Source organism: Seriola dumerili, unplaced genomic scaffold (assembly GCF_002260705.1).
Source record: "Seriola dumerili isolate Sdu_G_001 unplaced genomic scaffold, Sdu_1.0 BDQW01000807.1, whole genome shotgun sequence".
Taxonomy (NCBI): domain Eukaryota; kingdom Metazoa; phylum Chordata; class Actinopteri; order Carangiformes; family Carangidae; genus Seriola; species Seriola dumerili.
Window position 1 is genome coordinate 574,442 of NW_019175062.1, and position 21,227 is coordinate 595,668.

Genomic DNA, 21,227 nt, shown 5'->3' on the forward strand with positions numbered 1-21,227 from the left:
GGGGAATGAGCCTCTTAAAACTGACCTGGTTACTGGTGGCCAGTTTAAAGCTTGTGCAAAGCATAGCTTTAAACTGGCCACGCATGAAGATATAAATGCTTAAACTTTTGTCATATTGACATGCTACACATCGCTAGCTGAAATAAATTCTCCACATTTCAACTGTTAAGTGCCTTTAGTAACTGTTCAGTAACTTTATTTTTCTGGTTTTAGTTTCATTTGTGAAGCTGCTACAGCTAGCAGCTAGCCCCCTCTGTTGGCCAAAACAGGCACAGCGCTAGACGCCTGCCTGTCCGCTCTGCGGCCCGTCTTTCTGTCCAGTCTGTCTTTAGTTCACAGTTAAACAGGGACATTTCTGGGGACAGCTCAAGCCAGGGTCAGGCCACCAAAAACGGGGACTGCACGGGTCTAGTACAACCATCAGCTCAATGCTAAGATCTCTCCTTTCCAAACATACATCCAAATACAACAATCAGGACAACTAATCCTTTAAATTACCCACACGTTGTCCATCCACACAGGTGTTTTTGATTTTTTTTTTACCTCATGAGGCCTTTGAGGACTGTAGGTATGGGTAAGGTTACACCTTTATCACTGTTACTGGTTCATGAAGTTTGATGATGCCACATAATTTCAGCATAAGACCAAACTTCAACCTTAATTCACCAGAAAAACTGAAAACACATGTAGGTGTGCAGGGAAAATTGTTAGATAAAAGAAGATACATGATGTTGATATTTGGGGACAGGACGTTTTTTAGAGGGAGCTGCAGTCAGTTGTTTCCTAGCATCTGGCAGAACGTTATAACACACAGCCAAACATCAGATATCAAACCTGGCTTAAAGGAATCACTTGGGCTGGGTAACATCTCTGTTCATGAGTCCACCACACACACATCATGGTGCATGTTTGCATGGTGCATGGTGTCCATGGAGGGAAAAAAAAACCTTGTTGTGCCCATGAAGTTTATAAAGAGCAGCGTGACTCTCCACGACACCACTGGGGAAAGGTTTTGTGGACTGATGAGTCTAAGGTTAAATTGTTTGGGAAAACCCCTCAGCACTATGTTTGGTGTAAAAAGGGCTCTGCATTCTACATCCCAACGTCATCCTCCCAAAGGTGAAGCAGGGTGGAGGGAGCATCGTGATCTGGGACTGATTTGACAGCTCCACATCATCAGGGGAAAAATTCATTCTCAAGTTTATGAAGGAACCCTACAGAATAATGTCAGGGAGTCTGTCCACCTGCTGAAGCTCAGGAGAAGCTGAGTGATGCAGCAGGACAATGACCCTAAACATTAAAGTAAATCTACTACACAATGACTTCAGACAAAGAAAATCCACCTTCTGCAGTGGTCCAGTCAGAGGCCAGACCTTAATGGCTGTGTTCAATAAAGACATGAAAGATTGTAATTGTGTGTTATTAGCTTACGCACATTGTATTCTCTACACTTCTGACTTAGATGAAGATCAGAACATTTTAGGACTGTAAAGTAAATAAATTGATTCAGATTGCCATGAAGTGTACTCCACACATGGAGGACAATATATTTCAATTTTGAATGCGTTGAGACACCATGATGCAAAAATGTAAGATTTTCAAGAAATTTGCTTTCATGGCCCCGGAGGATGAATCACAATTATTTTCTTGTCAGCTGCGCACAAGAAAATATCTGATCATATAATCATCTTTGATGTTTGATCATTTCTGATAATCTTGGCAATTTCTGTTGAAATTTGCTGAGCACATTCACACTCCCAAGAGGATATACTCTGAACACAAGGTGGTGCGTGAATTTAATCCAGGTGGTGTGAAACAAAGCAAAGATGTGTCTTTGAGGCTTTAATTTGTGAATGTTGAATAGAGAGACAAGAACTACAAGTAGAGGGATATGGAGGAAAATAAAGAACTATAATTCCCTGTAGCCAGTGCATACATTGGTAGCTAGCAACAAATTATGTCTCCACTGTCAAAACTTTGGTTGTTTGTGGTGAATAAATATGGCAGGATGTTTTTTCTTCTATTTTATAGACCAAGGGAGCTCACAGTATCGATACCTGTGTGCTGACAAGTCGACTCTCCAACATCTCCTGGGTGGGGTCTTCGGACTCCCAGGGGCCCCTTCCATTGTTGGCAGAAACACTCCTGACCTGGCCCCCATTGTCATAGACTGACCATTTGTTTAGCTTCTCCACTGTCTGGTGGGGCAACAAGTTCTCAGCACGCAGCCAGTCCTGAACCAAACACAGCAAAGACAGATGATTGGTTTTAAAAGAATAAGTCGACCCCCTAATTTAACACATTTTTTGCCACAGCTATGAAAAACTAGAGAGACTGCCACCAAAATGTGACACATACCTGAGGGTCTCCACTCATCCGTTGGTTCCCAGCCCAGTGCACCTCTGGTTGGGTGGTAGTATATATACCACCCACACCCATCAGCTGGGCTACTTCCCTGTCTGCCTCCTCTTCATACAAGGACCAAACACCTGACATCACTGCATTTCCCTCGCCATTTGGAAAAGCCTGAGTGGTTGACCCAGGTGCAGGCTCTCTCTCTGGCTCTGGTCCTTTGGCCCGAGTCAGTCCACCACCTATCATTCCCCCTGACAAGGACATCTTGGTCAGCTTGATCTGGGAGGGGTCTAGCTTCCCTCTTGCAGCCTGTAGCACACTGACTCCATTTTGATTAAGGGGAGCTCTCCTGTCTCTGTCCTCAGGGTTCAGTGATCCTTCTGGTGTACCACTGGACCCAAGGACCCTCTCTGCCACATTCCCGCCTGATGTTAACCCTCCTGGCAAGGGCTTCTTGATCGACTTCAGGAGGCTGAGATCTGGTTTGACAGGGAGTACAAGCCTGGCACCTGGTTTTGGGGGTTTGGGCTCTGAGGGAGTGGGTTCTCCTTGTGATTCAGTGGTACTTGATGGAGTGGAAGGTCCAGGAGCTGCCGGCAGTGCTGTGACTGTCTTTACCTTGCCCAGTTTGCTCATCCTGGGGAGTACCACAGCATATTTGGCCTCTACCTCTTTCTCTCCAGCTGGGGCTGCTTCTTCCACTCCCTCCCCTGCCTTTCCCTGGATGCTGCCTTTCTCTTTAGCTGTCTTATCCTCAGAGGAACTCTCTTTTTTCCTACTGGCCAGGCTGGTTTTACTGGCAACTCTCATAGCCATCCTGTGTTTGAGAATATTTCCTTTGGATTTTCTGGTGCCTTGTTTCTGTTTTATGGCTCGAAGGGAGAGCCAGCGGGAGACACCAATGGCTTTAGTCCAAGCAGAAAGCTTCTTTCTAAAGTTTAACCCCCTCGGTTTTTTCTTCTGAATCCAACCAGACACTCGGTGAAGAGTTCCCATACCTTTTCTCCGTGCTATCAAACCTTCCTTGGGTTTGCCGGACCCTCCATCGATGGCCTCACTTGCTGATGTTTCCTCCTCAGGCTTTGCTAACATCTTATTTCCTTTGTCTCGGAGAGATGCCACCTTGATCTTCCCCAAAAGCATGCTCTGTGGCCGCCCTTTCACGACACTTCCAGCATCCCGCTCCTCTTCGGGCTCCAGAATGGCTTTGAGATCTTTACCTTTGGCTTTAAGAAGCATTATTCGGTTTTGGCCTTTGATGGCTTTGGACACTGTTGGTTCATCCTCCTCTTCTCCCTCTTCTGAATCAGCTTCGACAGGAGCATCTTTCTTGTTGCTATTTTTTATTTTGTTCGATGACTGGGTCGTGTCTTTTGCTGTGTCAGCCTTGTTGAGGGACAGACCTTTAACTGATTGAATCTCCTCTGTTGCGGAACCGGGTTTGTCCTCTTTCTGTGGCTTTTTTTTGTTCTTTTTTTGTTCCTTGGCTTTTTGTTTGGCTTCCTTTTCTAACCTTTTCTTTTCTGATTTGGCCCTCTGTTTTTCTTCCTTCTCAGCCTGCTTATCTGCCTTTGTTTTTTTAAACATCTTGTATTTCGCCGACTGTGCAGGCTTTGACGGACTTTGAGGCAGTCTGCGTCTTCTACGGTCAGCTGTTGGCTTTTCAGATGTGTCCCCTCGGGTTAACTCATTGTCTTCACCCCCCTCGCTGGTGACAGCCTCAGATTCTTCAACTTCCTTATCGGTTTCCTCTTCTTCTGCAATGGATGCGACTGGTTCAACCTCAGAGTCACTCCTGGATTTGGATTCCTCTGAAGACTCTTTGTCTGATTCCTCGGTTGCTTGCTCGGTCTGTTGGGTATCTCTTTGAGTATCGGATGCCTCAGCCTCCTCCTCACTGCTCTGCGCACTCCCCTGCGTCTCATAACTGCCCCGGTCCTCCTCCTTCTCATCGTTACTAGTTTCCTCTTCAGTCGCATCATCTGAGCCTCCTGCAGTGCTCTCTGATTCCTCCTCTTCCTCACTCTCTGTTTCTTTGTCATTTCTCTTGGCGGGGAGCTTGTTGTTGATTCTCCCTGGTTTTGTAGTGAGCGCTTTAGGTGGACATTTGAGCTTGGTGGTCTTGTTTACACCCCCCTTACTATGTTTCTCATGTTGTAGTTGTGATATACCACTTACTTCATTCTTTTTATTATTCCTCACATCACCTCTTCCCTTTTGTTTCCCATTGGGTACTTCAGAGAGAGGCTGAGACGCCTTGGAACCATTCTGTCTCACATTTTTCTGTTGATTTCCTTTTTTGACAGTCTCTGCCCTCTTCTTTGTTGCACTTGTTCTACCTTGGGACTTGACCGGTGACATGACAGTTAATTCGTCAGATGTTAAATTACCTACAGAATAACAAAACCATATAAACTGTATTTATTTTGTCGTTTAAAACACAGAAAATGGAATCACATTGTGCAGATTTTAGTCATCAAACATTAGAAAATTTAAATCCATCAACAACACACTTTGGAAGATAAGTTAGTCATTCAATAAAATGAGCCATTAAGGGCTGCAGCTTGGCTAACATGTCTGTCAAACTCAATGAAAGCAAGTCCTATCCAATCCATCAGCATTTAGACCAGGTTTCACACTTTAAGTCCCTGATTTCAGACCTAGTTCAGCCACAAATGACTTTATTTTCTAACAGTCTTTGCAAGGCTGAGTTTAACAGCTGCACTGAATCTCCATTAAGACAAACTTTACAATAAATCAACTTATTCAAACAAAGAAAAAGTGCAAGGAATCAAAATTCATGCAAAGTGGCTATTAATCTTGACTCCCCTTCTCCCTTTGCAGCAAAAAACAACAGCTTTTATCTACAGGCTAAATCTAACGGCAGTGAAAGGCTATCTTTAGATCTGCGTAAATGTGTAGCCTGTGCACCCTGGGGGGAAAGCAGTGAGAGCTCATTTCAGTGTAATATACCTTACCAGGCTTCTCAGGTGAACCCGGGCATGGCTGGGGGGGCTGCAAAGTGCTGCCGCTTGTCCTCAAGAGCTGGTGTCACTGATACAAACACGCACACATGCTCAAAGGAGGAGAAGTGAGGGGCAGTTACACACCAATATCCCACCCACCTACTTCATACAGGAAGCCACAAATGCAACACACACACACACACCCCCCCCCCCAACAAACGTTTAGTGCGTTTTATGCATACACACACTGAACTCATTGATAAGGGTGAGTTAGTGTACAACGGCACGCACATACACACAAACACAAAAGTGTCATTTGAATAATTCAGCTTTATGTGGGAGGTCACGGAGCTGTGCCGCTGTTCGTATGGCCAGCTGGTGAATGCCTGGGAGGAAAGGTGAGAGGTGCTGCTGGGAGTGAGCAACAATAGGTGCTGATGGAGGAGAGAGACGGAGAGAGACTCATTCTGTCAGTGTGTGCTGGAATGCTGCACTGTCCTCATTTCTATAGTGAGTGTATCAGAGCAGGCCATAAGTATGTGGACAGAGACACCTCTGTTCTTGTTTTGGCTCCGCACTCCAAGAGTCAGAATTTGAAACATTGCAACGACTATGAGGTGTAAATGCTGTCTTTCTACAATGGAGTATTAGGGCCACATTGAGAATAAAGTCATTTTGAGAATACAATCATAATATTTCAAGAAAAAAGTCATAATATTACAGGAATGAAGTTGTAATTTTGCAAGAAAATGTCTTAATGAGAATAAAGTAATAATTTTACAAGAAAAAAAATCCTAATATTACAAGAATATAAGTCGTAGTTTTGAGAAGAAAATCCTAATATTTCAGGAAAAAAAGTCAAAGTCGAGAATGAAGTTGTAATTTTAGGTTCTGTGTTGTTTTAGAGAGGAAATATCAGAAGCTTTAAAATGAGGAACGTGGAGCATCCTGTGCAGTTATATACTGTATATTAACGGAACAAAAATATAAATGCAACACTTGTTTTTGCTGCCATTTTTCATGAGTTGAAATAAAAGATAGAACATTTTTGTAAGCACACATTAAGATTCAAGTCAGCACTCAGACATTGTTTTCTCTTTTCAGAGACAACACTACTACTGCTGCTACTTTCTGACTGCTCAGTCTCAATTTATAATCTTTTTCTAGTTTCCACAGCTGTTACCTGAAGGACAGGCCCTTATCATCTGTGCTCTTAACTTATTGAGCTGTAGCCTGAGATAAAAATTTGGTTGGCAACCCCAGAGAAGCAAATTGAAGCTCAATAGTCGCGGGAACCCAGCCACCGTTTCATAGCTCATTTAACGTCTTCAGGTTGCAAATGACGATGACTCATCTTGCAGGGTCATCCTCTGAGAGAGCTGCGTCTGTTCGCCGGCCCGGCCTCCGGCCAGGTCCTTACAGAGCTCAGGTTGCAGTGAAGCCACCACCGTGGCTCGAGGCAATTAGTGGACAAAGCGCCTCATTCCATAATGGATGATCAGAACTCTTGGCTGTGCATGTATGACAACTGATCCCTCCTTTATCCACTTCGTCAGAGGTGGCCCGGCTGCTGCGGCTCACAAAGACCAAGATTATAGTCTGGCTTTTAGGGGAAGAGAAAACCCCCCGCCCAAAAAAATAAAAAACAGAAACACTGAGTTTTGGAATATAATCTTATGAAAATGATGGGTCGGGAGTCTAAATGTTTAACTCATTCATACACATTTCTTTGTAGATGAATGATGTGGAAAAATATCAGTTACAGAGTGAAGATGTGCGAGTGTACTAAGAAAAATAAAGAGACGCATCCATTCTTGGGAAAAGACATGTAATAATAATTATCCACAAGAAACTGTAGTGTGAAGTTACAAATCAAAAAAAAAAAAAAAAAATTGGATTCTTAATCGAGTCACTACAAAAATATATTCTAGGTTGATGCTAAAATACCCAGCATTCTGAGACACAGTACCAAAATATTTCCTTGTATGATCTAAATAGCAGCCAACCCCAGTTACAACAGGCCCACAGGTACAGTGGGCACATATATACTGTATATATTAAAAACATTTCACTACAATAGCTTACAATTACATTCCTAAATTACATTATTCATTGCTGGCATAAAAAAAAATGGTTTACATAAAAATAATTGAAAAAGAACTCCCCCATAGAAACCTGCCCCCCTCTCCAAAATAACAGTACAGCATTGTGAGCGCCGCAGTAGTGGAGAAGTACCTATGGCCAGTTATCTTATCATGGTATAAAAGTGGATGGGAGGGGAGAGGCCTGTGTTAGCAGGATACAGTGGTGCAATACAATAATGCTATTACTAATTCAGTTAATTATGACTGAAAAATAAAATAAAAAATAACAGTTTGATTCAACATACATAAAACAATGTAAATTTTTTTTCTCTTCTGGGTCGTCATTAAAAACATCTTCCCTTGACAGTTTATCTGAAAAGCATAGAAGCTAATTTATGCCAAAAAAAAAAGGAAAAAGAAAAAGATGAAATGGAAGGAATGTCAAAAATAAAAACTCTCACTTAGTCAAAGTTTTGACTTAAAAAAGCCAAGACTATGAGATAGTAACTTTTCAATTGACTCAAAATGATATTAACTAGTCAAACTTGGTGAACTATTAAGTATGATATTTAAATAGGCAAAACAATGGAGGTACTAAGTAATAAGCTGTTGATGCCAAAATTATGATTTGGGAACAAATTATGACGCTGGATCAAAGGTAGAGATGCTAAATCAAAATTATTACTCCGGTAAAAAAGATCATGTGACACAAAATTATGAGATACCAAGTAAAACTTACATCTCGAGTAGAACTAACTTTTGGGTAAAAATATGATTCAATAAAAGATAATCACGAAAGTAAAAATTGCAATTCTACATCAAAATTGACATAAGCAAGTAAAAACTGACAATTACTGAAAATTATGACAAAATAAATACTGACTTACCATGTAAAAAAAAAAAAAAAGTAATTAATTAATCAATTAATTTTGTCTTGAATAAAGTTGATTTTAACTTAGGATCTCATAAGTGTGACTTGCTCACGCTTAAAAATAATTCCTTAGGCATTTCAAAGTCAATTTTTTAGTTTATCATAATTTGGTTTTAATATCTCAGATGTTTGCCTGAGTGTCTTGTTTTTTATCTAATATCTCATAATTGTGACTCACCATGAGTTTAGAAAATAATAAATAATTTTAATCATGCCTAACTTTCCATCTGATTTTTTTCCTTTTCCTGGCAGAAATGGGCCTCCATAGAAAATCTGAAGTTCAAATAAAAACAGGCACAAATCACATAAAATTCAGCTACAAAATATTTTCATCTTCATTATTCAGATCACCCCTCCCAGTCCTTCCAGCTGTACGTCCACGTGGGGGGATGAAGGCCAGTGAGATGCACAGCAGAGCGGACAAAGACTGGCGGTGATGAAGCCTCGCAGGATGACGTAGGCGTGGTCGCTGTGTGAGTCAAACGACTTCGACAAGTGGCGTCTGTGGCCGATGTGAGATGCTGGTTCGACGCTGGCATCGATGAGTTGTGGCAGTGGTCACATGTCAGGAATGTACTTCATGTAGCTTTGGGTTAAATGGCTGTGACCATGCTGTGATGACGCGTGTACAGTGTGTGGTCTTTAGGCACAGGTGGTGTCTCTTCCTTCAACCTCCGTCTGCGCTGCTAGTCTTCAGAACAGCTTCGCGGTGCTCCGAGCGCACTCCCGCTGAGAGCCCTTAGGTGTCTCTGTACGAGGGGCCGAGGTGAGCTCAGAGTCAGTGGGGAGGTCAGTCAGTGAGGAGAGGGGCCAGGGGACAGTAGTGGTTATGGCTACAGGACTGCAGAACGCTTCATACACATCGACAAGTCAGTTGTCTGTGAGGAGACACGACAGAAGACGGAACGACTGACGTGAGTGTGTGTCCAAAAACTGTCACAGCAGTATGTGTATGTGTGACCTCTCACCTCCACTGTCGAGCAGCGTCTCTCAAGCTACAGCACTCTTCACATTATTCTCCAGGAATGACCTGAGGAGAACACACGACTGGTTACAGCTGGACTGGGTACATCCACCTTTCAGTTAGAGTTTGACCAAAATGTTTCTATCTGAACTACACCCTGTCTACACCTCATGTGTGAGTGATCGTACATTACAATTTGAAGGATTGTAAATATCATTAACGTCAAAAAGTCCTGATTTTGACGACTAGGTTACTTTTTATATACATTTAAAAAGAACTGGGAAAAACTGTCAGTTTATTATGAGACACAACAGAGACTGACTGAATACCCAATTAAATAGTCGTATGAATATTGAAATACTTCCAGAGGACTCCAGTATTTTTTGTATTTGGTTGTTTTGTTCTTGATGTGCTGTTCTGTCTATATTCTTGTGAATTATTTTTGGCCACTTGGGGGCAGCAGAACAAGCTGTAAAGCCACTCTGACATGATATCACCTGATTAAGTTATAATCAACTTCATAGGTGATTTCCTATTGAAAACAGCTGCTGTTGGAAATTAGGTTAATGATGAAAAACCAAAACAATGAGCTAAAACACTAAAAGCTCTGTAGAACTGATGGCTGGTGAGAATTCTGAGCACTGGTCACAGCTTTAAGAAGGATGGACTGTATCAACGTTAGCATTTAAATTAAGAGTTTGACCAAAATGGATTTTGGGGAGGAAGTGGGAGTCATGTACAATCATGGAGTTCTCCTAAATAAAATTTCATGGCTTGTACATATTGTTCAGGCCAAAATCCAACATAAGAATCTTTTCCCGTTACTACTTCCCATTAGAATTAACAGAAAATTTAAATCTTTTCATGTTTAATAGTGTGTAAAAGTTAAATCTTGACCTTGGCAACAGTAGACAAACAAAATGTTCACTCAAGGTCCATTGGGAACTTTTCAGGAGCTTTCCAAGCTCAGTAGGCCGATTATATCCCCACCCCAACCACCTCTTATCACATGACCAAAGTTCCATAACTGCTGGTGGTGACAAGTGAGGCATGATACAGCTTAAAGTGATAGTTGGGGTTATATGACGTGGGGTTGTGTGAGGTACTTATCTACAGTCAGTGTGTTACCTGCAGTAGATTCAGATCAGCTGCCAGTTTAGAGAAGCAGCAGGAGCTCCGGTGCAGCAGCTGAGTGATGAGCTGCTGGGGACAGGGTCATCTGCAAAAATGTGTTTTAGCCACTCAACTAACATCAGCTGAAGTGTAGCTTTATTTTGAATATTTCCAGCACTTTATCTTGCTGTCAAACAGCCCTTTCCTTCAGAACTAAATTTTCTCAACTGTTAAACAACTGTATTCCTACGCACAAGTGCACCTACGCTTTGCTCTGTCTGACTCAAAACAGCTGATCTGTGCAGTAATACAGTGTGCCCAGTAATACACTAGTTCAGCTGTTCACAAACTGTAGTTCTGGGAAAGCGCTGTTTCACAACAAGATAAAGCACAGAAAATATTCAAAATAAAGCTACACTCCAGCTTTTTTCTGTGGACATTTTTTTAAGTGGCTAAAACACATTTTTGCAGATGACCGTGTCCACAGCAGCTCATCACTCAGCTTCTGTACCGGAGCTCCTGCTGCTTCTCTAGACTGGAAGCTGATCTGAATCTACTGCAGGTAACACACTGACTGTAGATAAGTACCTCACACAACCCCACGTCAAATAACCCCAACTATCAATTTAAAACCTGGCAAAAGCTGGTAAGTGAAGCTTGAGTTACTATTTTCAGTCAAATAATTATCCCCAGTATTAAACGTTTCCTGTTCCCATCAGCCTTTTGGATTGAAATGAAGAAAATGTCAGTGGAGCTCGTCTTTAGAATTAAAATGAACTCAAAACAGTGTTTGTATCACCTGTGGCTGATACTTACGTCTGATCACCTTCTAGTGACTTCTGGATCTCCTGCAGCACTTCTGTAAGAAAACACAACATCGCTGTAACTAACCAGTGGTCTAACACTTCATGAGACCTGCAGCCACTGTTGAGTCACATCAGGACACAGCTGGCTGCGTTCAAAAGGACGTTGTAACAAATCATGCATGAGGAGATGGGATGATGTTTGGTAATCATTGCTGTAGTTGCCAACTTGCTGATGTGGGTTTTGTCTGATGACAACGGGAGCAGGAAGCTGACGAAACAGTTAGGAGAGGCAGCACATGGTGCAAATACAACCACACTGAAGGCATCAAATACAGTAACATATGTTTACTTCATATGTTTAATACATTCTCTCCTCTGTCTCTGTCTCCGAGTACTCACTCTCATCATTCAGCAAAGCATGCTCCATAACACGTCTAGCTGCGCTTTCTGGAACACACGGGCAGCAGGCAAAGGTCACGTCAGTACAGTCAGCCACAAACAAGATGTGTGTAAAAACAGACAGACAGCACATTAGCACAAGCACAGATTTGACCAACATCAAACAGAACACTACATCTGGACGTGTAGTGTTCCCTCAGCCAATGGCACATGCATGTTTGAGTATGATGCCGAGCTTCTGAAAGACACCTTACCTGCGTCCTCGCTGTCCTGTCTGGAATTTCTACGAGGACAGAGAAGAGAGAGACTCATGAGTGCTGTGAGAAAATAAAACTTTCCACAGTAAGATAAATAAAACTCAGTGTGTGTGTGTGTGTGTGTTTGTGTGTACCCATGAGCAGATGAAGCTCCATCTCGCAGTGGCCTGCGTTGGTTGGAGGTGCCTGGATGACGAGGAACCTCGACCAGACAGCGAGGCTCCACCACGAAGCGGGTGGACAAGGAGAACCGTTCAAACTCAGAGGGAGAGATCAAGTAGAAGCCTGAAGGAAGACGACAGGAGGTTTCTGACAGGTGCAATCAAAAGCCAAAGATCATTTGGTAAAAACATGACAAACTTTTCCTTTTAGGAAGAACAACTCATTTAAAAACACTCTGTATTCTTCTTGTTTAGACAGGATTACAGCAACTAGCCTGTACTGGGCAAAGATCATTTAAGGCCTCTCGTTTCACAGCAGTGTGTGTGGTGTGTGCAAACAACACTATGTGATTTGTCCCCACTACTTTCCATCTCAGCTGCTGACATCAATACTCTAATCAGTTTAACAGAGGTCAACACACACGCACGCACGCACGCACGCACGCACGCACGCACGCACGCACGCACAGGACAAACTCTCAGTTCATTAGCTGAGAATAAGAAAATGTTTCTGCTGTCTCAGTATCTCATTAGGAGACTCATTCAACCCGTTGAAAGGTGCTATATGAGAGACAACATTCATATCATTCAGCTGGACTCTGTTCAAAATTAAATAGTAAGCTGTTGGGAAACAACAAGTGCCATATTATAAAAAAAATTAAAATAAAAAAATTACTAATCATCATCATCATCATCATCATCATCATCATCATCATCATCATCATCATCTGTACAACATTCCTGCAAGTAACTTCCAGCATCAATATATTTGATTTGCTGGTATATTTTATACCTTTGTTATCAATACTGTTTAAATTGAACTCACATAGTAACATACATGAGCTTAATATCTTTATCATGTAGTATCAGCACAATATTATGGTGCCTGTGTACGGCCTCCAGACAACACAGGAACAGACTTGTCCTCCAGCTGTTTCTCACAGATGTTTCTGTGCATGATGAGAAAACACAGTCGAGGTTTCATATGGCGTTAGTGCCAGTTTGCCACAGTGAAACCAGAGGGTGAGGGTGAGGGCCTGTGTGTGTCTCTCGTACATAAATATTTGAGGAGAAATCTGACTTTTTTTTTGTCAATATATAATGTTTGGTCCTCACTTCTTCAAAGAGCTGTTTGAGGATTAAGTTTAGGTTAGATGTAGATGCTAGAGTTCAGCATGTAGTTGCTGCGGTAACGACTGAAGGCTAGGAAATGAATTTAACACCGAGTAAAGAGGTACAGATGTGCGAGTTGGCGTGTCTTTACCCTGGCCGTGCTTGGTGAAGACACAGGAGGCGATGCCGCTCACGTCCTCTCGGCGGATGCAGGGGTACTGAACCTGCATCTTGACCGCAGGCAGCGACACCACGTGGACGTCGCCCTGATTGGTCAGAACCACGAGGCCACTTTCGCCGTAGTCCTCCGACCGACTGCTGCCGAACCAGGCGACGCCCACCCTCCGTACTCTGGAGCCGTCCACGGCCGTCAGCTTCAGCTTCATCTTAGCGCTGACCTTAGGCAGGGTGAAAACCTGAGCACACAACAACAGAGTCAGCTGATCAGTGTGTGTGTGTGTGTGTGAGAAAACTCCTTTACAATGTGACAGAAATCTGCTCTAAATGAAGTGTAATTTTTTATAAATCCTCTCTTGGATCACAAATTAAAATTCTCATAATAAAATGTTTTCCTAAGTCCTCAATTATATCATCAAGATCCTCACACATTTGAATAAATATAATGTATATTGGAGTTTCTTTTGATTCTACTGTAGACAACCTGAACCTACCTGCCTCCTTAAGTTGAAACGCTGCATTAGAATTTGTTCTGGTAAATGATCCCAAAAGATAATCACCAAAGTATCTATCATGATATTAAAAATACATTTCTACCAAAATATATTTCATTATATTGGAGGTAAGTCGGTTAGAGAGTGTGTGTTTTTGTGTGAGTGAGTGAGAGAGACTGAGAGAGTGAGAGTGAGAGAGAGAGAGAGAGTGAGAGTGAGAGTGAGAGTGAGAGTGAGAGTGAGAGTCTGACCTTAAACTGCTCCTCAGATATGACTAGGAGGTGGTGTGATCCCTGCATGTCAGGGGAGCGAGCCAGGTCGTGAGCCACCTCCAGGGGCTCGGGGAGAGGAGCGCCGTGACCGTCCAGCACCACTATACCAACAACAGGAGCCCGGTGCATCAGCTGGATCTCCTTAGCTGGATCCAGTTGGGCAGAGACGGAGAGGAGAGGAGGGAACGTTACAACAGGACAGAGATGAGAGGAACAGTCCACAATGAAACACACAAACTTCCCAAACGGTTTCTTACCCGGCTGTGCTGTGACAGGTTCGTCTGCTCTGTGCTCCACAGGAGGAAGGCGGAGCATGTACGCAAACACACAGCCACCGTTTGTTCCTGCCCATAGGGAGGGTGAGTTATGTGAACCTGCGAGAAAACGAGGAGACGCGTGTGAAAAATCTGTAAAGTAAGGAAAGTTTTGTTATGGGCTTCATTCAGAGTTTGAAGGTGAACTCACTGTCTGAGAGGAAGGTGTCGGCAAAGTAGAGCGTCCGCACGAGACCGGTGAAGGAGTCGTCTGAGGAGCGAGCCTCGATCTTCCTCTGGACGGGAGCCAGCTCCATTTCTGCCAGCTCAGCCTCCAGACGAGCGTTCGCATCCTGAAGCTGCTCGAGAGGGAACAGAGTGATGAAGGTTTCTCTCTGTTCTACATGATGATGAGACAGGGTTAGTGCTGGATATGGGAGTACCTTCGCGGCGTTGTTGACGTGATGTTTCCTCAGCGAGACTCTGCTGCGTCTGATTCTCCTGAAGGACTGTCGGAGGGATTTCTTTATGCTCTTCACCCTGGACAGAGGACCCTCCATGGCAAGCTGGTCACTGGGGTTTAGGGTGCACCTACAGAGCAGAGGGGAAGACAGGAAATACTCATTTAACTGTTTTACCCTTTTGACACCAAAACTAGCAGGTAGAAGCAGGATATTTAAATGTGGGTAAACCTGCTAAAAAAGGTGATCGACTGCTTTTACACACACAGTGTAAGCGCACACACACACAGATACAGGGGGGAGAGAGTGAGCCGCCGTGCAGACTGGTAAAACTGATCCGTAGCTCATCCCCAGGCCGGTGCTCCTGTAAAAGTGTCGGAGCTGCTGGGTGAGACGCTTCAATCAGTGATTGTTTTTTTTAAAACTTATTTTGAAGCAGCAGCTCACTCTTTCATCCCTGAGCACAGTGTAGCTGCAGGTGGTTTAACAGCACTGTTCACCCGGGTGTTGTGTTTACATCACTGCCGATCGGAGCCAGAGCCAATAAACACCTGCGTCTACTGCGGAGTCATTTGACCCGGTGTGTGAATGCAAATTATTCCCTTTCACATTGCCGACAAAAGCCTGAGCAGGTTAGCGGGTTTGTTGACCAGTGTAAAAGGGGCTTTATGAATGCACAAGTATAAAATGGTTTTGGGGCTGTGGGGCTCAGGTAAACAGTGTTTTGTGAGTGGGCATGTCTTTGTTTAAAAGGGGTCATGAGCCAAAAAGCTGAAAGCCACTTCTATAGTCTATTTTAAACTGGCACATTGACATTTATGCTTCTGTGCTTCTTGAGCTGAACGCCTAAAAACTGCAATTATGTGGTGTTGAAGGAAAATACAGTTCTCTGCGAGAAGACAGAACTCAAAAATCTGTGTTTTTGTTTCACTTCCTGTGTTCAGTTGTTTCTGGTTAGTTTTACTGGGGATGACTTGTTCTGACTTGTAGAGACATCAGAGAGATCACAGGAGATGATGATGGACAGCTACCACCGTCAAGGAGGTCAACAGCAGTGTGTTCACCAGTTGTTTGTTTGTTTGTTTGTTTGTCAGCAGGATTACACAAAAAAAATCCTGAACTGATTTGCCCCAGACGTGATGGAGGGATGGGGTGTGGGTCAGGGAATAATTAAAGTAAATTTTGGTGCGGATCCAGAATTTTTGAATCACTTTTCTCAACATGCATGACATTTTTTTTTCCCAACATTCTGTCAATTTCTCAGGAAGCGATGTTTGGATCTTGAGCTGGACAAACGTAAGGATTGTTGGACCTTGGATGAGGTTTGCACCGCATCAAGTGCCTTTCTTTAGCTGAAGCATTTTGCCAACCACCTTCCTACCCTTTAAATAAAACCAGAACTAGAGCTACTGTCAACACCGGCATCACAAGAGGACACTGTGTTGATTCAGAGTCTGGTTCTGCAGCTAATGGTGAGTCAAACATGTTCCCCACAGGCTGGGGAAGCTGAACAGATTCACAAGGGACAAACAGAAAACATCTTCTGGTCAAACTTGCAACACGCAGGCTCTATTGGGTCTGCTGGGTGGAGATAAGTAATGAATCAACACACTCAAAACCAGTCTGTATAGAGAGAGAGCAGAGAATTCCTGCAGAGTTCAAACACAATAAATCTCTGTCATCTGTCATCTGTCTCTGCGTCTCCTTACTTGATGAGGACGTTGTTCTTCTGTTGGTAGTCATAGAGGCCGAAACCGTGGCTGGTGCCGAAAGCTACCAGCTTCCACTCTGAGTGCAGGGTGAGGGCGGTGACCACAGCAGGAGGCTGGCACTGGACCACAGCGAAGGGCTGGAAGCCTGGAGGAAACAGGACCGGCTCCTCTCGCACATCCAGCCGAGTGTGGCCCTATTTTCAACAAGAAAACAGCAAGTGTAACAAATGTCATTGTTAAAGTTGTTGTGTTGTGTCGTTACACAAGGGGTGCATCAGGAAAGTATTGTAAGAGTACTGTGAGAAATCACAGCTCTCAGGGAGTGATGAATGAGTGTTAAATGGCTCAGTGAGGAGTAATGTATTTGTGTTGGCAGTCCAACACTGATTACCTTCCAGCGGAATCCCTCCTGGCCCTGCAGCAGGTCCACGACTTTAGCCTCCACAGTCTGCTCTGCTGCCTCGTCGTTCAGCTCCAGCACCAGGATCTGCAGAGGTGAACACAGGACACAGTACAAGTAAGTGCTCTGGTATTAAACCAGGCGTGTGTGGTGGGACTTAACATATACAGTCACAGAACTGTGACATTGTTATTGCCCAATATTCAAAGTCCTGGCCACGCCTGATCTCTACAACCTCTCAGCTCTGCCTTTGTTTGTTTTACTGTGTTGGAGATCTTCATAGTTTGGGTTTTTATGGACAATAAAATCTCCAGAATCTGCACCAGGCTGATTTTTCATACTCTACTACCCCTCAATGGACATGCACATATCAGAGGGTGGCGGAAAAAACAGAGAAATATAAGTTCCCTCTACTTCATTTAAAGGTCAGGCATATAAACCTTTATTATATTTCTCTGACTCTACTGAAGTTAAAAAGAAACGATCAATTTGTGTAAATTTACTTGCTTATTCCCAAATTGTGGCCATTTACCTCAACTTCAGAGAGAACTTGGCCTTTAACTGAAACAAGCTTATAAAGTCACAAGACTGAGTGAGTGAACACCTTGAAATTACCTACAATTACACATGTATTTGTCCTAAAACATCACCACCATTTTTTCCGTTATGATTGACATTTCAGTGTAAGTGCAACACACTTAAAAAAATCTTTGTTATTAATTTGTTCTGTGCTTAAATTTCAAACACTGAGGCATTACAGTGTTTTCAGTAACAGAAAATGCAGGTGTTCTAAAAGTTTTGACCAGTAGTGTGTGTGTGTGTGTGTGTGTGCATATATGTCATTTAGTTTTTTTTAAATGACTTATTTACTTATTATTGTTATCCAATGTCGACAAACGATTAACCATCATCTCACCTGTCCAGCTGTGCCAGCCACAGTCAGGTAACCACTGTATTTACAAAGGTGGATCTTCTGAATGCCGAGCCTCGGGTCGTCGCTGTACGGGTCAAAACAGCCGACCTGGACGACACATGATGAAAAATTTAATTTAGCAGAAAACCAGCATTTCACAACCATGAAGTTGAGGAGTTTGCAAAGACAGATTGGAAAAAAAAAAAAAAAAAGACAGATCAATAGAAGCTGGTAAATCTTGACTTTTAGTCCTGGGAAGAAGTCAAGCTCCAAAAACATTGAATCCTAACTTTCCCATGGTGCAACTTGATTGCGGCTGTTCTGATCTTCTATAACTGATAAGAGGATATTTTCTCACACTTGACAAAGCTCCTCCAGAAACACAGAAGACTGTTTTCACAGGCTTCTCCACTGCAGTTTTGTAGAGTTTGGGTGTTTTCATTCATTTTGGATCGTCTGTATCACAAACACACACACCTTTCTGAACGGCGGCCACTCTCCTTCGGTTCCTTGGTTCATGTTGTCGTTGGGGTCGGCGTCAGTGTGGAACACTCCAGCTGTGCTCAGCTTGTACATGGGATACAGACAGACTCCTGAGGCATCCCAGAAACACACTGTCCCATCCTCGTGCCTACAAACACACACACACACACAATATTGTTAAAATGATTAACAGTCTGTCACAGAAATGTTCTGTTAGATATTTTTAAGGTTCAGCTGCACTGACCCTGTGAGCAGCAGGTCTCTCTGTGGAGGGTCTGCGGCCAGGTTCTGGCCTCCTGTGATTGGCCATGGCTGCGTGGAGAGAGGGGAAATGAAAGTTTAACAATAATACGACTTAATGCCAACTGTCCAGCCAGAAATGAAGCAGTGTGTCCACAGTCAGAATGCTGCATACCATATATGATTAACAGCTCTGCAGGAGATTCTTTACAGTCACATAGTTTGTTTTTTTTTTCCATGCAGATGTTTCTCAGCAGTGTTACCATTATATTGTAGCTGTCGGCCCAATGTACTTTACAATTTCAGCTTCATTTGGAATGTGTTCCCTGTTTGACATTATTGTAGCTTTAAAAAGGTACAAAAGCACCGGCTGTTTGTTAGCCAATCATAATGTGGATTTCTTTATACCTTTGGTTGTACTGTCACTGTGACACGGTGTTAAACAGGCTGATGGAGAACAAAATCCATTTCTACTGAGGTCAATTTTACATTTACTGACATGGAAGTGTGAGACGCTTCTATCATCATTAACTTATGGCTGAAGAAGATTTACTATTATTTGAGGCAAGTCAGATTCTGGACTTGCTCACCAAATTATCAAATACATTATAAACTACATTTGCAGCATCAACCACATCCTAGTGAAGCCAACGTGCAAACAAAAACAAGTCTTCTGTCAGACATTCAATAAAATGTAAAACAATTTCAGTTTCAGTTTTACTCAACGTTTGAAATAACTTACTTTCAATAAAGTTAGTTTCAAATGTTTATTTTGAAACACCTTGTAATAATAATAGCAACTCCAAATCACAAATGATGAACAACATTAAACAGAGAAGCTACTTACAAATTCTTTTTTTAAATTGGAGCTTTACAGCAAACTCCTCTATTATTTTGCAACAGAACACTTTGACTTCTGCCCCAACCTTTTTTGAGTAGTGTGTGTTCTGCAGGTCTCCGGCAGCGATGACCCTCTCCCACAGTTTGAGGGGGATGGCGGAGATGTGGTGGGAGCAGGTGATGGCCGAGCTGTGGAGGGGAACCAGGTACGGTGTCTGAATGACCGGCCACCCCTCTGTCTGCAGGTCAATCACTACCAGCTCCTCCTCCACCAGGACCACCAGCGCACTGGGGTCTCCTGCACATGAACAGAGCAGAGTGGAAACAGTAGTTACACACAAAAGCAACACCAAAGGTGAGCACAAACTAAATGTCTGTTATGACATTTCGCATTGCAAACACAGCTGCATGGTCCATGCACAGATCATGACGCATGACTTCAGGCTGTTTACACACTCCGCAGGACAATAGCGGCAGTTCAGTCAGTAGGTTTACATGCACACAATAAGCCGGGTCGCTGGTAGAAATCAGGTTACACCAGGAAATCATGCGCACATTGTGTTCACATACAAGTCATGGGGGCTAGTCTTTTGATAGTAGTGCTGCAATGACACCTGACTGAAAATAAAACAGTTGTTGAAGGAGTGCTCCAGAGATTTAGTGTTAGAACTCCATAAAGGTTCAAACAGGTGGAGCGGCCCTTTAGTAAAAACACTTTATATAACAAAAGAATCCGGCCTTAAATGGTAAATGCTGCAAAAATACAAGTAACAACACATGAACTTTGAATAAATAAAATACAGTTGAAAATCAGCTATATGATCTGACCGCTCGAAGAATCAGTGAAGAGGAGTGTAAATCTTCAACGCCAGCTTTCAGTACCAGACAGGTTCTGATACATGGACACATTTCAGTCTGTACCAAGAGCAGGTCAGAAATCTAATTTTTGAATATATATTAAAAACAGGAAACACTGCTGTGTGTGACTACATGGTATGTTTCTCGAGAATGTGGTCGTGGTCATGCTACACAGATAGCTCTTACACCTCCATATGTGGTCAATGCAAGCCAGACACCATCTGGACCACAATGCTTTCACATTCCACTTGCAATGCGTTCCATTTGCATTTACACCTGCATGAGATTTTACTTCACAGATAACATCCAGATACGAATCGCATGTTATTGCCAAGTATTAATGGGGTATAAAATTGGAGGAACCAGGCTTCTCTGATCTCATACCTTGTTTACACAAACAGTTTTGTACAAGTTTGTACAAGTTTAATTGTATAAACTGTTGAAAAAAGATCAGATTATTCCAGAAAGCACAGGTTACTGAAATGCACGTAATTCCACTTATTTTCTAAAAACAAAAAAATAGAAGAAAACGTTCTTTGTTTGGAAATACATTTCCCATGTTCAGCTACTAAAATTCAGAATCAAAGCAGTTTGGTTTTGGGTGGAGATTAACTATAGATTATACAAGCAGTTCTATAACTGCGCAATGAATGTGTTTGCCGCATATCAGCTGTTGTATTGGTGTGTGTCGCCTGCCTGTGTGCTGCGGTCCGTCTCTGATGGCGAAGAAGTCGATGATCCTGGAGGTGAAGTCCAGAGCCACCTGTGTTTTACTGTGGATCACTGTGATACAGTGTCTGTCGCCATAACTGGCCCTTGGCATGCCGCCACTGAACAGCAGGAATGGAGGTCTACACACACACACACACACACACACAGACAGACAGACAGACACACACACACACGCAAAGACACAGAGGTTCAAGTTCAGTCCAGTTTGCTCTGAGATTAATGTGTAACAATGGAAGGGGAAG

The 21,227-nt window shown here is 42.9% G+C and overlaps 1 protein-coding gene across 3 annotated transcripts in view; it reads right to left on the reverse strand.

Annotated features, from left to right (window-relative positions):
• Window positions 1–7,018: 7,018 nt before the first annotated feature.
• Window positions 7,019–21,227, reverse strand: part of llgl2 (LLGL2, scribble cell polarity complex component) — a 34,771-nt gene continuing 20,562 nt past the window's right edge. Inside the window, exons 10-27 of one of the 3 annotated variants that reach the window (XM_022766022.1) lie at window positions 20,950–21,104; window positions 19,482–19,693; window positions 18,560–18,627; window positions 18,310–18,463; window positions 17,836–17,940; window positions 16,911–17,006; window positions 16,517–16,713; window positions 14,790–14,937; window positions 14,558–14,705; window positions 14,350–14,466; window positions 14,072–14,238; window positions 13,301–13,565; window positions 12,010–12,160; window positions 11,873–11,901; window positions 11,619–11,666; window positions 11,230–11,272; window positions 9,305–9,366; window positions 7,019–9,214 (exon numbers count right to left, since the gene is read on the reverse strand). In XM_022766022.1, coding sequence (XP_022621743.1) covers window positions 9,327–9,366; window positions 11,230–11,272; window positions 11,619–11,666; window positions 11,873–11,901; window positions 12,010–12,160; window positions 13,301–13,565; window positions 14,072–14,238; window positions 14,350–14,466; window positions 14,558–14,705; window positions 14,790–14,937; window positions 16,517–16,713; window positions 16,911–17,006; window positions 17,836–17,940; window positions 18,310–18,463; window positions 18,560–18,627; window positions 19,482–19,693; window positions 20,950–21,104 — 2,143 coding nt within the window. In that variant the 3' untranslated portion in view covers window positions 7,019–9,214; window positions 9,305–9,326. Of the gene's footprint in view, window positions 9,215–9,304; window positions 9,367–11,229; window positions 11,273–11,618; window positions 11,667–11,872; window positions 11,902–12,009; window positions 12,161–13,300; window positions 13,566–14,071; window positions 14,239–14,349; window positions 14,467–14,557; window positions 14,938–16,516; window positions 16,714–16,910; window positions 17,007–17,835; window positions 17,941–18,309; window positions 18,464–18,559; window positions 18,628–19,481; window positions 19,694–20,949; window positions 21,105–21,227 lie in introns of all 3 variants that reach the window. The other 2 variants (XM_022766020.1, XM_022766021.1) reach the window with 2 other exon arrangements.